Genomic DNA, 16506 nt, shown 5'->3' on the forward strand with positions numbered 1-16506 from the left:
CCAAAATTGCTGATATTTATCTAAATGACTAAATGTGGGATGTTCAAACAACAGGGTAAGGGGAGGATACACCCAGGACCAACACGGAGCCCTGCTCCCTCCAAGGTGGAAAGTTTTTCTTAAGAGTTATTAATTTTCCTCACTGCTCTCCTGGAGAACCACAGAAAGGGAAGTTCTGTAATGGATGGCGAGGAGGGAGAGAGCTCAAGCTGTACCCAAGGGTTCTCCAGAGAGACTCTGATGAGTGGAATTAAGTGTTTGACTTGGAATGCATTATAGTAGGACTTCAATGGGGAACACCCAGCCCGCCCCCCTCCGCACTGGGTCCATAAAGCATAGTGAGGCTTACCCTCCATCTCTTTTCCTGGGACACAAACTGCTTAACAGTTTTTGGCAATGTTTAAAACTTGCAACGGGAGCAGGGATGGGAATCACTTGGAATGCATCCAGAAATCTGGCAAAATAGACATTTTGACTGCTGTGATGCAGCTGAGGCAAATTAAGACGGCTCCACCTTTTTAATTCTGCCAAGATTTCTTTACGCAGGTGGCCAAAATTTTGCTCTGACAATTGATAGGGGTCTGACATAAGAATTAGACCTAAGTATTTTTAAAAAAACAACACAAAAAATTGGGTTGGAGTAAAGGCAGATGTAGTGAATGGCCACGTGTATTTGGGCTGGGACATGTTAATTGGGAATACAACACATTTAGCATATTGGATTCCAGTCCTGCTACATGATAAAACATACTGAGCTGTGATTTTAGTGGTTTCAGGGCTTGTCTGGGCTTTTGCAGCATTAATAGCATGTTAGTCACAAACATATTTACCTTATGTTCTGTTCCACAAAGCACCACCCCCTCCAGAGCAAATGGCAAGGGTGAGAGAGGGCTACCTTGTTTACTGTTCCCCAGAAGGCTGATTGCTGAAGCATCGTCCCATTAATGGAGATCACTGCATGGGATGTGGAGTGGAGTAATTGCATCACATGGAGGAACTTCAACCACAACCACATTTTGGAAAGTAGTAGACTTAGGAAGTTCCACTGAATTCTGTCAAATTCAGAATTTGGTGCCCTATGAGGTCAACACTGCAGAGAAGCGGGTAGAGTTGACTTCATTGATAAGGTTTATTACCTTACTAAATGTTCCTGCGGGGCATGATGCCAGTTTGGTAGGGCACCTAACATAATGGCAGCAAGTAAGTTCACATCCACATTTATGAGGGTGATAGGAGTCCAGAGCTCTGGGTTTGAACAATAACAACAGTCTGGAGTTGTGCCACATCAGTGGATTTTTGCTCCCATCCAAAATAAAACAGTTTAATCAAGCATGGCAACAGTTCTTCTTCTTAAGCTTTGTAGTCTTCCACCATGAAGTCATCAGTCTCTGGGGATTTCCCAGATTTGAGCTTTTGGATCACTTCCAACACCTCCTCCCAAGTTACAGGGCAGCTCAGAAGTTCTATCTGCTTGTCAGACAGCTTTAATTTAACCTTGGAAAGGTATGTATTTATGTTACACTGATCCCAGACTGTCTGACAATTACAAGGGTGCAAATAAATTTTAATGCCAGGTCATCAGTTGCCATTTGCAGGACTTGTCTCTCCAACTGACTGACTAAGAGTCTCATTTGCCATTTTGGAAATCTTCAAAATCAGATTCTTCAGTGTTTCCATTTTTATTTTTTTACTTGAGTGATAACAAGGTAGTTGCCCAGTCCAAGGAAAAGTCTTTGCTAATTTTAATGACATATTCATCTGCTTCTTGGGCCTCCTCCATTGTGAGGATTGTTTTGTGCTCTTTTGTGAGTGGCAACCTCTGCTCTTCATGTCGGAGTCAAGAGGCCTTATCTGACAGCTCTGAGTACTCTCCCACAACTTCTTCCTGTAAGTCAAGATTATCTAGCATACATTTGGGGACACACAGTCTCTAACATCACCTTGCTGGGAATGTAGTTTTTGAAATGGGAAAGTGGAAATAAATGCCATGTTGCCTTAGATGTCCCATTGTAACTGGAGAGGTTGTTCCACCATTAGCCTCAAAAGTTAGCCACTCCCCCAAGACCATTTTTTATAAAGTAAATTGGCTGTGCCTGAACAGTTTAATCCACTTTAATTGCACAAACCTAAATTTCCAAGTACACTATTTAATCCTTCCTACCAAACAGTGACAGTCTGGGGGCAACTCTAATCTGAACAGCAGGTCCAAGCATCAACAAGTTAATGATTTTTCCCTAAGCTGCAAATGACCAGGATTAGAGCTGTATGTCAAACTCTGATTTTGCTGACATTTTAGTTCCATTTCAGAGATAGGTAATATAGCTTCTTCCATTTCTTGAATGCTGTTCATCCCAGGTTCCTAACCATTCACATTCATCACGCATTTCCATATTTATGTATTCAGTTTCTAACTAACTAGTCCTCATAGAGGCTTCCAAATAATCGTCAGGTTAAAAGAAAGAACAATTACAGTGAGGGCAGCCAACCAAAATTAAAATACAGTAGATGGAAAATGAACAAATTTAGGAACCTCCCCTCAGAGGTCGATAGATGGGGTCCATAGTGGAAAAAACTCCACTCCAGTACCCAAGTTGCACCACCAAAGTAACTAAACACAAACATCATATAAGGGTTTGTTGACCAAATCAGTGATCCTGACATGTGAATTCCTCTAGAAACTCCATGTTCAGAAGCAGTATGCCTTATAATGTCTAGGTAAACATCAACACATGGTGTGGAATCATTACACTTTGCTGCTTGTCTTTATGCATTGTTGCTCAGCATCTGCGCTCAGCAATTGGTGTTACATCACACATTATACTTATTCACAAAGAGGTTACCAAGAAGGCAGGGAGCAAAGGGACACAGAGCAGTAAGAGCCATAAGCTTCATGTAACGTGCAGTTAACCCAGAGACAATATCCTCCCATGAAAGCCGGAATGCTATGTCAGCTCAAAGTAGAAAGCAACATCATATGTACCTTTCACATCACACCTATTCATGGAATACCAATAAAATAAAATAAAATAAAAATAAAAATCATAATGCTATATCACAAGAGCCACATTTTGGCTTGGAAATGGTAGTTCCCACTTTGGTTGCAAAGTTAAGTAGATGCACAAATTCCAACAAACTACAAATTCTAGCAGAACAACAACGACTTAAAGACCTAAACAAGGATCTTAGCCAATTAAGACAACCAAGCTTATTTCTTGTTGAGTGTGCAGGCATGAGATAGTTGTGGCCTATCATGCAGCCAAACGTAGAGCATTAATCATGAACAAATCAGTCAAATGCAGTTATATCTATAGAAGGATGAAGTGATCACTACCTTTCTTTTGATTCATTAATATTTGCTGATTGCTTAAGAGCACATGGCAACAAGGAAAAGCAGACTTGTGAACACCTGGGCAAGACAGTGAGGTTCACAACTCTATTGAAGCTCCAGACCTTCTAGCTGTCACCCCACCTTCCCTCTCAGCTGAGACAAGTTCATTGCAATTTGGGAGTTAGTGGCTGAAAACACACACACACACACACACACACACACACACACAGAGCTTCCCACCCACATTCCCTTGCAATTTGCACAAATGAGAGGCAGGTAACACCACAGTGTTTAATACTTCGAAGACCCTTCCCCTCCCCTGCCATTCCCAGTGGCAGGGAACTGCAGGGCCCACAAGCAATGCCACCAGCCCTAGCACATGCCCCCCCCCCGCCAGCTGAGACCCTGGACCTCTTCCTCACAATCATATTGTGTTTTACCCTTTTCTTTCCCCAAAGTCAGCTGCATATGATCACCACACACCCTTGCACCCCCCCAAGTTGTAAGGCTGCCACTCATTTTATTATACAGCATCAGATCTAGCCTTGTGGGTAAGTTTGGGTTGTCCAGATGGACTGAACTACCACTCCCCACCTGATCAAGACGCCACTGTCTCGCCAGTCCTGGGAAGTGACTACAGATGCCTGGACAGCAGAGTAACTGGGGGTGGGGGCTAAGCAAGACACAGCAGGATGCTCAAAGCTGTCACTGAAGGTACCACAGGCTTCCTGGTTATCTGGCTGACCTTCTGATCCCATCTGTGGGCTTGAAAGAAACCCTTAGTTCTACTCAGCGCATTTCCCAAGACATTAAGGGTCCATGGAATGTCATGGAAGCATTCCCCAAATCTTCAGCCTGTAAAGAACCAGATCATTTGTGACACTCCTTGGCCCAGATCCAATCCTGCTCATGAACTTTAGAAGGTTTGTGGAACAAGCATAGCTCGAAGCAGTCCACAAACTGTTGCAGAGCTATTCAGATGATAAACTATGGAGAAGCTACATATGACAAAATGATGTAAGATGAATGTACCATGTTACCATGTTATAACACACAGATATGCATTTATTTACACTTTTAAACATTTCACTCTCTTTGTTCCTCCTCCAAATTCCCACCACCACCAATCTACTTCTACTTCTTATTCACAAATAATATTGAATCACAACTACAGAGCTACAGGTCAGCCTCATGTACAATCAGGTATCATGGGCAGTGCTGGCTGCTAACCATTGGGACTGGTGGGGGACAAGGCAGTCAGGCCAACGGTGGGTGGAGCCAGAGCAAATGAGTGGCAGAGCCAGAACCAATGGCAGGTACAGACAACTAATTCTAGCTTTAGTTGTCCTGCCCATTGAATCTCACAAAGGCAACACTGAGACTAAGGAGGAGGAAGCTGATAGTCAGCTCCACCCCCTGGATTGACCGTAAGAAAGAAGACAGGCAGGTGGGGGTTAACTGGGAACAGACTGAGTTTGGTTGGGCAGTGCCCCATTCTTGCAATGGCATTTAGAACTATGAACAAGCCTTCACTGGTGGCATCTCATGCAAAAGGGTATCAAGAGCAGAGAAAGACACAGCTGATTTCTTCATTAATACGTTGACCAATTTTGCTGCAATTCCTGATCAAACATTTGCATAGACTCCTTCCTACCATCTCTAAGCCTCCCCCTGCACTGCTTCATATCCAGCTACTGAACCATCAGAAAATAATCCAGGGTGATCCGGAAACCAAAGCAAAACATACCAAAACAAACCCCACCAACTCTGGACCTAAAAGCACACACAGATTTCAACTGCACTAGTTAGATCAATAAATTGAACTAGGGGTCACCAACCTGTCACCCACCCCAAGCACAGAGGCCTTTACAGGAGTCCAAAGGGTCTTCTCTTTCTACTGAAATTAGGCTTGAAAGTTGCATATAATTCAAGCCAATTGAATAGGTGGCAAGACTTGTTTGGTTGTGGGGTGTGCACATTTGTGTGGTGCCCACCAGTTTTCCTGGTATGGAAACATGCCCAGAAGACAGCCCCAAATGCTAACAGAAAGTTTCCAGAGCAGTTTTAGTTGCAACATATTAATAGATTCAGCCTCCCCTCCCCAATATAATGCTCTGTTCTCTATAATGTTTGACAATCAATAATTGTGAGTGTCAATGATATGCTGTGTATGTTCCCAATACTTTGCCTGTGGCTATTTTTTGAGGAGAAGCTCAGAAATTTCAGCTAAGGATTTCACAAGAAACCAAGGCAGGTCTTATATTAGGTGAATGCCTCAACTCAGCCCCTAAAAGGAGAATCAAGATGGAAAGTAAAGCCCACTACAAGCGCTCTGCCTGACCTAATTCTACTCTCACACAGTCTCAATGCCAGTCTACTGAACTTCCCCCACTCCACGGTCAAATGCTTACCTTAGGGGCCAGGCAGCACTAGGCAGCTCTTTGGATGGAATGGGGCTACCTTGCCTTGTGACCATGCAGTTGGGCTAATGACCCATGTGGTTCCTTCCAGCTCTACAATTCTATGAAATTCTTGCTATGAAATTCTTGCTATGATCTTGGTGTTGTGGAGCCTACTTCTGCTTGGGATCACAATTCCTATCACACACACCCAGCACAAAATGTTAATGGCCAAAGATGGGGAGATCAATGTCCAAAATCCAGGGTGTAAGTAGCTGCCACCACATCAGGATGCCAGCTGCATCTTCTATCACTCTGGGAGGAAGAATGGAGGAAGGAAGCCAGGTGGACATAAGAATGCAAGAAGAGCCCAGCTGCATGGATCAAGCCAAAGGGGGCCAGTCTAGTTCAGCATGCTGTTCTCATAGTGGACAACCAAATGCCTATGGGAAGCCTGCAAGCTCATACATGCAGTGGGTATGAGCCATCCAAGGAGATGACACCTGCCTGGCCTCCAATATGGTCCCCATGCCAAGCCTTGGACAAGGACAGACTGGGGGCAGTGGGGGAGAAAGAGGAAGTAAGCAGGCATGTGGTGGGTTGGAATAAGGAAGGAATCCGCATTCCCAATGACTATCAATCACTTTCCTCAGGAGTTTCAGTGTCTGAGAGATTCCAGCTCATATTAAGGGCAAGTAGACTGTTGTTCAACCTTCTCTGTTTTCAACAAGCGGCCTCTGCTGACATGAACGCAACATTCAACCAGGCTCTCATGTGTGATTCAGACTCAGACCAGGACACCTGATTGTCTCAGGAGCAAATGGGGTTGATGGTCTTACGACATGGCAAGGATTACATGTTGTATGAAATGGCCCCTCCACATAGTAGCATTGTTTCTTATTATCAAGGTAGCTCAATCTGGATGGTGGGCTTGGGTCCACTCCCTCCCCACACCCACTCACCCTCCATGTCTGTGTCATTGCTGAACTTTGAGGCTTTGACACCCCCGCAGACAATCTATTCATGGGCTGCTGAGAATCTAAACTGCTGAGACTTTGAAGCATTCCCTGCCCCCCGCCCCCCCCCAGTTGACCTACTTGTTCAAGATGCAGCCTGCAGGTTCACTCCCTCCCTCAACCTGCTCAAAAATGTTTCCAGAGTTATTGCATTAAACAAAGAAACAAAACCTCAATTTCTCAATATCCCACATAATAACCCATTTCCAAAATGTGCAATGTCGGCAGCTCCTTTGCCATCCCTCACAAATGGCTCAAGGCTGCATTCCTTCTCTCTGACTTACAAACACAGATTGGTTTCTGAGAGGACCACTGGCTACTCTTTTGACAAGTGATTGTTTTCTGTCCTTTCAGTTCAAATGCAGGCTGGCATTCAAACGTCAACGAGTCCCCGTGGCGAAAGGTTGACCCTTGTCTCTTGCCGTAGGCTGGCACTCCTGGATCTCCACAACTCCCCTGGTCGATTTCTGAAAAAACACAAAAAGAAAGAGACAGGAAGAGAAGTGGGGAGGGCAAAAGGAGACCTGGGTGCAACTTCTTTTTACAATCCCTGGATTTTATTCTTGCAAAGCTGGGAACGTTCTTTTTTAAACACAACAAAGAACACCACCACTTGTGATTAAACTGGGGGACTCTGGCTTGTTTTCCTTGTTTAAATAATAATTTGGAAGACACTTCTAATTTTCCAGTGGCAGTCAACACTTCTATAAAAGAATGTGCTTGACTCCTGCAGTTCCACGACCTTGTTGCCCCCTTCTGGCTTCATTGCTCCCCTTCCTGGGAAATGAGTCTGGCAATTCAGAAGTGTTGCAGAACCTCATGTTTCCAATCTGATGTGGAAGGCAACTTTGGGAGCTGAGAAAAGCCAAGAGTGACGTGGTCTTGGCAGCCTCTGGGCTGCTGGCTTGCCACTCCTTGATATAAAAAGCAAGTTTTTAGATCTAAAGGATTTGTGGGGGGAAGGTGGCTCAAATCTTCTCTGAAACAATGCAGCTCAAAATGTAGGATGAAGGAGAAGTTACCTGCAATCATATACAGGCTGTTTCCCAGTCTCTCCTGTAAGTTTTTCTTTTAGATACAGAATGGGGGGGAGGGGGAGGGAATAGCAGCAAAGAGAGAAATGCCAACATCTGAATGAGCTGCTTGCTAATCCTCAGCCCAACACACACACACACACACACACAGAGAGAGAGAGAGAGAGAGAGAGAGAGAGAATGGCTAGGACCAGAACACCTATAAAACTGGGCCAAATAGTTTAAGTGGTATTTTGCCAGATTAATTGCTAAAAATATATTTGGATCTATTTTCAGAGTTCATCTCATTCTATCTGCCTTCCTAACTGGCCCACTTTAAGCCACTATTGTCATCACCTCAAATGCATTTGGATGTTTAATTAGAGAGGGAGGAAACATTTCCTAGGCAGCATTTTTGTATTCCCTGCAGGGGAACTGAATATTTATTTCATTTTGTGAACATGGCTGTATGAACAATGTGAAAAGTCACTTTGCTAAGAGAATTTTCCAAAGCTCAGAGCCATTTTGAGCATGAAAATAAGCAGCACAGAAGTAATGGTGAGGAAGTGCAATTCACCTATGCTTCCTCTGTCCCAGTTTTTCCACTGAGTAACTTTTATCACGGCAATACAGGGAACTGTGGGTTTCTCTTGTGGTGACTTTTCCACCTTAAAAAATTATGATTGTGTGAACTGGCTTTAAGTAGCATACCTGGTTCTGCTAATCAAGGCAATTCCCTTTACCAGGTGCCCAGGGGTGCCAACTTGAATAAAATATTTTTGGGGAGGGGAGGTAAGCCCTGTGCCACATACTTGATCACACAACACAGCACACACCATTTGAATGACAATGCCCATCAACTGGGGTGGGGCTAGTCCCCTCAGATATTTTATTGGGTGTGTGTGAAGGAACCTCAGCCCCAGGAACTGACTCCCATGCAGGTGCCTTTAAGTTATTAATTACATTAAAGTTTGCCATAGCGAACAGTAGGCCAGATAAAGTGTCTTCCTGTGGAAAGAGAATGGCAGCAGTGTGGAAACAGCCTCAGCCATTATGAAATACAGGTGGGAATGGAAACGGCTGCCTTCTTACATCCCTTGTCTTCAGCAACCCTTTTTGTAAACCACTCCCAATGCTCCTCTGATTAACCCCACCTAACCCTCCCTCATCCAGTCTTGATTGCTCAGTGTAAATTCTGTGTCTCTTCCACTCTCCCTGCTCTGCTCACCTAACATGGAAGAGCTTCGGATCCTGCAGAGTTTCACACACTGATGGGGCTAAGCAACAGTGATGCCACTGGCGCTGTCCAAGTTCGTACTCAACATTGAACTAAAAGTGTCTGTCAAACTTGAACTTTTCAAATCAAACAGAGAGGTCCCCCCAGCCCTCATGCCTTGATAACAGCTTGTACAAAAGCATATCCAAGTAAAAGGGTTTGTGTGAGTGTACACTTCTTGATTCCGACAGTTCAACTGTGTACACCTATTGTATATTCACAGAACGTAATATGTGAACACCCCTACTAGGACAGGCTTGCAGAACTATCAGAGCTGTGATTTCTCAAAGGGTTCCTGCAATCGCAAGAACATAAGACCCTGCTGGATGAAGCCAATGGTCCATCTAGTCCAGTCTCCTATTCTCACAGTGGCCAACCAGCCATCTCTGGGAAACCCACAAGCAGGATCTAAGAACAACAAAACTCTCTCCTCCCGTGGTTTCCAGCAAATGGATTTGGAAGCATTATTACCTCTGGCTGTGGAGGCAGTGCACAGCCATCATGGCTAGCAGCCATTGATAGCCTTATCCTCCATGACTTCATCAAATCCTCTTTTAAAGACATTCAAGTTGGCCAACACTGCCTCTTGTGGGAGCTAGTTCCATAGTTTAACTCTGCGTGAAACTCCCAACATTCAGTTTCCCTGGATGTCCATGAGTTAGTGTTATGAGAGAAGGAGAGAAACATTCCTCCTTCCACTTTCTTTGCGCCATGCATAATTTTCTATCATGTCACCACTAAAAAGTCCCAAAGGCTGTAATATTTGCTCATAGGAGTGTTGCTCCTTGTTCATTATGCATGCCCTTTTCTGAACCTTACTCAACTCTACAGTATCGTTTCTGCACTGAGGTAACCAGACCTGCACACGGTATACTGAATGTGGTCACACTGATCAGAATAACTACAGGAGGAAGGGGGAAAGCAAGAGGCAGATGGGGAAGGGAATTCTTTTGATTAATGTGTTGTGTTGCTGAATATGGTGGATTGAGGGGCGGGGAGATGGCTGGTGGGCTGAGCATGTCATCTGCTGGGCCTCTGAGCTCTTGGATTGGCTTAAAAATTCCCCCCATGACTTCTTGCACACACACACCCTGCCCCCTGAAAAATCTCAAGCAGATCTGAGGAGCTGGCTGGCTCATTTTTACTAAATTAAATGTCAAATCAAAGTGTGAAGAGATGCAGGGTGTCAGCTCTTTTGCAGAATCATGATGGAAGAGAGAAAAAGTGTATGTGTATGTGTGTGTATGTGTGTTTTGTGTTGCATGACCATCGCAGGATCATCTCATTTATTTTATTTATTTCATAAAGTTTATATACTGATTGGTTGTAAAAAACAAACAAACACCAAACCTAGCGTAAAAGATTCTCTCATTTCTAAAACCAAGGCAAAACACCCTTTTGTGTTCCTGCAGAGATATAAAAGCCTTGGGGAGATAAATAGCATTCTGAATCCAGGAATATTGCCTATGTGCAGTCATCCCCCAGTCCCAGTTATCTGCTTACACACCATTTCATTTCTAAAGAATTTCATTTCTCCCTCTTGCTATTAACACCAGCAGTTTCTCCCTTTCATACCTTCTCCAGTACTTTCCTGCTATTAATCTGTGTCACATTATTCCCATTTCCCACTTTCTCTGGCCTTTTTTTATCCCCTTCATCTGTGATCAACCACCTTGCTTTCATTGCCCTTTCTTTTAAAAACTAAACAAACTAAATGTTTCTCTTGGTTTTCTCCTCCTCCTTCTCCTTCAGTTTTTGATAGCAAATTTGAAACATCTTTTGTGACACCTTCCTTACAGAGAAAATTACATAATCCATGATTTGCATTAATCCAGCTCCTGTTTTGATGCAGGCTGAACAGCAATAAGATTTTCCCACTGCTAAACTGTCTCTGGAAAGGCACTGATGCAGGTTGGACTCTCTGCCAAATAACTAAGGCGGAGACATGCTTCATAGGTGGTGAAAATAGAACAATTTGTTGTTTTCAATTTTGTCACTGCTGATAATATGTCAAGGACACAGGCTTTCAAACAGGCTGGATTCTGACCTGCCCCTGCCCCACCATAGCTAAAAACCAAACACAGGACATTAAAAAAAATGATTAACTGTTTATTCATCAGGAACTCTGAGCTACTTAATGCTGAAGAACTCCCCCCAACTCCTGTGGGAAACTTTGATAAGTGGTCAGGCTTGCCCAACTGGCAATCACCAAACAACACCATGATCTCCTAAGCCAGCAAAGGGGGGGGGGGATCTCTGGGACTAAATGGGCCTGTGAGGCTGTTTTCCCCAATACATCTGCTCCACACCTCACATCAAATGTGACTACAGGTGTGGAACAGGTAAAAATTAAAGCAGGGTTTGACGTTAATGCTGATCAGCCCTGACTTCAAGCACTGCTGATATTGGCTACACTCTGGAGTTCCCAATTGTGAGCTCTGGAATGCCCCTAGTTTCAGGTTATTTTTGAGGGTGTACCTGGATCCTCAGCCTCTCTTGGAACACCTTGTTTTAGTCTCTGTTACTAATGGAACACTGCTGATGAGACTTCCCTGAGTGCTGTCCTACCAGAGTTTCCCTCTTCTCTGACAGAACAGGTAAAAAAGTAAAGGTAAAGGACCCCTGGATGGTTAAGTCCAGTCAAAGGCGACTATAGGGTTGTGGTGTTTGTCCTCAGACAGCTTTCCAGGTCATGTGGCCAGCATGACTAAACAGCTTCTGGAACAATGGAATTCCATAACGGAAGCCAGAGCGGATGGAAATGCCATTTACATCCCCATCACAGCAGTACCTATTTATCTATTTGCGCTGGTATGCTTTCGAACTGCTAGGTTGGCAGGAGCTGGAACAGAGCAACGGGAGCTCACCATGTTGTGCGGATTCAAGCCACCAACCTTCTGATCAGAGAAAAGTTTCCCTCTTCTATGGCAGAACAGCACACATGCTTCTGGCCAAAAGACTTTTTGCAGGATTATACTCTTCTCCTGTTTATTTGTTTAAAAGCATTTATAAGCAACTTAATTTTTTTAAATAAAAAAAAACCTCTAAGCCATGCAACACATAAAAACAGCAAATGTTGAGTGGTATCCAACACACTTGTTCTGTCAGCTCAGGAATTTATGCTTGTGCAACAGAACTTCCCCCCTCTTCCCCTTATGCACACACAACACACCCCTCAAATCTCTTCCAGAGGGTTGGGCAATCCCACAGAACAGATCGGCACATAGGAGGACAAGAGAGGGCAATGCTCTGTTGCGCAAGTGTAAATCCTTGCACTGACGGTACAAGTTACTTCATGCTACAGTGGATGCAGTCCAATATGAAAAATACAACATAAAACCACTAAAACAGTAGTATAAAAACATAGGGAAACAAATGAAAGCAGAAATTCAGGGAATTCAAACCAATAAAAACAGGACCCAATCTCATTGGTCAAGCAAAGCCTGTGCTTATAAAAAAGGGAGGGATTTAAAAGACATCTGAAGCAACTGGTTGCTGCTTCATGTCCAGCAGAGGAAAGGGCATTCCATAATACAGGAATTCCATTCAAGATGATCAAATTCTATTTAACGTGATTGTAGAAGTAAGGATTGATGTTATCCAATTTCTATTCCAGTGCATAAAAATAGAAACACATTTTCAAAACTCTTGTAATAATCCAATGCAATTTTTAAATGTTGTATACAACACTAGGTTAATTAATTTGTATTTGTAAACAATGTGTATAAAAGCTATTGTTAAGTGCTCTTGTTTTAATGAAGTCAATGCTTTTAAAGAGGCTTGACCATTATTTGACTGTTCAATTTTTATATATTTCCTAAATAAATAAACATTTGTCACCCTTCACCATAAATATTCTCAGGGTGGCTCATTAAAAACACTGAAGAACAAAATATACAAGGAACAAAATAAAACCCCTTTATTGCAGAGGGGAGAAAAAAAGCATAATGGTTACGAAGGAAAAGTCTGGGGAAATAAACAGCACTCATTCTGCCATTGGAAAGGTCCTCCCTAGGGACAGAGCTCCATAAATGCGAGAGGGGGCAAACATTTGAAAGCCCTCTCCCCACTTGCCACTGATCACTGATTGCCACTGGGGGTAGGACTCCAATGACAGTTCTGGGTGTATGGATAGGATGATCTGGAGTCAACTGATGAAAGCCATGCACACTGCAGAGTACAATGGAGCCCCTTGTAGGATAAGGTTACCAGATTCTTTTCAATGAATCCAGGGACACTTATTGTTTGCTATGTACATGTGAATGCTGAGAAAGCTGTAATTCCAGGAAATGTCCCCGGGAAATGGGGACATCTGGTAACCTTACTGTCGGACACCTGCCAATCTTGTTGGGATTGCTGACTTCCATGAACTGAAATACACCAGTACCCCACAACAACTGCATACTTGCAAGAGGCAATGGAGGGCACATGCTTTGTTTTAGGAAAGAGGTTTGCCTGCCATGACTTATCTTCTCATTTAGGAACCCTTAACAGGTTTCCAAACCATTTCAGGAGTGCCTGCAACCTTTCAAAAACGCTGTTCCACCCAACAGAAGGGGTGGGTGAGTGCAGACTCACAGCATCAACAGTAGGTGGATTTGAGCTGAAACCACTACTGACAGCCTCAAGTAACAGAAAGGAAAGTAAGCAAGCATTAGATTGCACTGTGGGGTTGGCAGATCAGGGGTGTATGACTTGTAGGCAATATTAATGTAAGTACATAAAAAAAAAAGCCTGATGGATGAGGTCAATGGCCCCTCTAGTCCAGCATCCTGTTCTCACAGTGACCCACCAGATGCCTGTGGGAAACCCGCAAACAGGCCACAAGCACAAGGGCAATCTCCCCTCCTGTGTTTTCCAGTAACTGGTATGCAAATTAAGCACAATGAAGGGGAAGGCATTGAAGAAAAGTTTAGCAAAAGCGAACTCCAGATGGCTTAAGCAAAATGTCAACTGGCAACATGAAATGTTGCCCCCTTTTTAGTCTTCACTCCATTAAGCTTTGAAGTCGTTAAGAGGGGTCAATAGCAGTCAGTCTGGAGGCGGAGCGACAGAAAGGGGCGAGTGTGGGGAGAGAAGTACATTAAAAAATAAACATCCCTTGAATATTCGGCAAACATCCATTACAAAGGTCGGCGAACTCATAAAGCTGTTTTGGCAGAGAGCCAACAAGGATGTGTGTGTGTGTGTGGAATATGTAGCACTCAGAGAAAACAATTTGTTCTGACCTACTTCTTTTGAAAACTAGATGATGAAATCATCTGATACAGCAAGAAGGCTATTTGCAGAGCAATACATCTGCAAGTATTTGGGCATTAATCTGCTGACTTGACCTGCAGAGAGCAGGGCTTGGGTGTGGATCACAGAGGCCCACTATAGTCTTCCCTGCCCTGTCCATGGTGCTGAATGCACTACTGTCCTGCTGGACACATTGCAGTGCGGCCAGAGTGTTCACTTTCTGTACGCTGCAGCACCTCATTCAATGGCTCACTCCTATCTCCAGACCCACAGGTTGCTTAACAGCCGTAGTATTTCCAACAGCATGAGAAAAGGGCTGGGCAGGAGTCTCTTATCACGCTGCACAGTGATATCTGCATTCCTGTTCTTCATTGATATTTGCCAGCCATCCCTGCATTGAGACAGACAGAACAATCCACAGACCCCCTTAAGGATAGGAAAATAGGGAGCAGCTTTAGCTCAGTACTTTGAAGCACTACTGACAGTCTGTGAAGAAGACAGTATGCTTCCAAATACTAGTTGCTGAAAACTTCAGGAGAGGAGAGTGCTGTTATCCTGCTTCTGAATCACCACTATGAGAACAGGAAGCTGAACTAGATGGGCCACTGGCCTGATCCAGCCAGCTCTTCTTATGCTCCTATGTTTCAGACCAAAGTCTTTCCTGGTCCTATCTGGCAGTGCCAGGGATCCAACTTGGAACCCTCAGCATACAAAACATGTTTTCTACCACTGAGTTTTGGTCCTCCCCATCTTCTTACACTGAAACTATCTTGCACCAAACCTCTAAAACTATTTAAGCATGATGAGTCCTACTGACTCCAGTAGGAGTACCTGCTGGATGGCATGGCTCAGTATGAACATATGGGAGAATTAGAATTTGGGACCTGCCTTTAGTGCAACAGTAATACAGTGGATGCTCGGGTTGCGAATGTGCTTCCCGCACATGTGCGGGTCACGATTTGGTGCTTCTGCACATGTGCAAAGCACGATTTAGCGCTTCTGTGCATGCGCAAGCGCCAAAACCCGGAAGTAACCCATTCCAGTACTTCCGGGTTCGACGCAGTGCACAACCTGAAATCACGCAACCCAAAGCGTCTATAACCCGAGGTATGACTGTAATAATAATAATAATAATAATAATAATAATAATAATAATAATACCCCACCCATCTGGCTGGGTTTCCCCAGCGATTCTGGGCAGCTCCCAACAGAACATTAAAAACAGAATAAAACTTCAAACATTAAACTTCAAATACTTCCCTTTTATCTTATTCTAATATAATGTGCAAGCTGATGCCCCAGAACTATAATGGGCAGGTTGATGCCCTGGGTTGATGGCACATGAGGTGATGGTAGCAGATTGGGTGGAGCTCATATTGAGGGACTGGTGAGCAGGCGATGCCAGATGTCCCTGCTCCTCTGAGCAGGTCTACAGATTCTCTCTCTCTCTCTCTCTCTCTCTCTCTCTCTCTGTGTGTGTGTGTGTCTGTGTGTGTGTGTGTGTGTGTGTGTGCAAGCATTCCCAGATCTGGCTGCACTCCCAGAGTCCCAGGTGGTAACAGTGGGAAGGAGTGCATCTGCATTTTGCTATAAGGAACATTTTAATTTTTAACACCACCACCACCCTGCAAAAAAAAAAAAAAAAAAGAAGAAGAAGAAGAAGAAGAAGAAGACTGAGAAAATAGGAACATAGAAAACTGCCTTATACCAAGTCAGACCAATGACCCATCTCTCTAGCTCAGTACTACACCAACACTGGGCAACAGCTCTCCATGGTTTCAAGTAGGGGACTCTCCTAGCACTGCTTGGATTTGCAGAGAACCGAACAGAGGACCTTTTGCATGCAAAGCAAATACTCTGTCATTGCAAGATGGTCCAGTTATGGTTGTGCTAAATTGTTAATGCAGCTCATCCCTCTTGAGGAATAATCCTCAGGATCTCTCACTCAGTTAAATTCTTGTCCTTTAAGGTAAATAAGACACAGGAGAACCTCCATGACAGCTGTAGCAGAAAACAGAAAGACTGGTGTGTTCAATTGATTCAGTGCTCTTTAAATACTGAGGAGGGGGGTTATATTTGTTTTCAAGAGTCAGCACAATAAAAGAATGGGGGGAAGGATGCTAACAAGAGCTTTTCTGATAGGTATTGGGGCTGGAAATACAGTATAGAGGGAGAAGAGACATTCAAACACTGCAGGAACCAAGGTTTTCATTTTTATTTTTTAAAAGGAATATAT

The 16506-nt window shown here is 43.8% G+C and overlaps 1 protein-coding gene across 2 annotated transcripts in view; it reads right to left on the minus strand.

Annotated features, from left to right (window-relative positions):
* CSMD2 (CUB and Sushi multiple domains 2) overlaps positions 1-16506 on the minus strand; it is a 477324-nt gene that overhangs the window by 166668 nt on the left and 294150 nt on the right. The window contains exon 13 of one of the 2 annotated variants that reach the window (XM_028738980.2): positions 7028-7210. The exons of the other annotated variant lie outside the window; for it this stretch is intronic. Coding sequence (XP_028594813.2) covers positions 7028-7210 — 183 coding nt within the window. The remainder of the gene's footprint in view (positions 1-7027; positions 7211-16506) is intronic. 2 annotated transcript variants of the gene reach the window in all.

Source organism: Podarcis muralis, chromosome 7, assembly GCF_964188315.1.
Source record: "Podarcis muralis chromosome 7, rPodMur119.hap1.1, whole genome shotgun sequence".
NCBI classification, from domain to species: Eukaryota; Metazoa; Chordata; class Lepidosauria; order Squamata; family Lacertidae; genus Podarcis; species Podarcis muralis.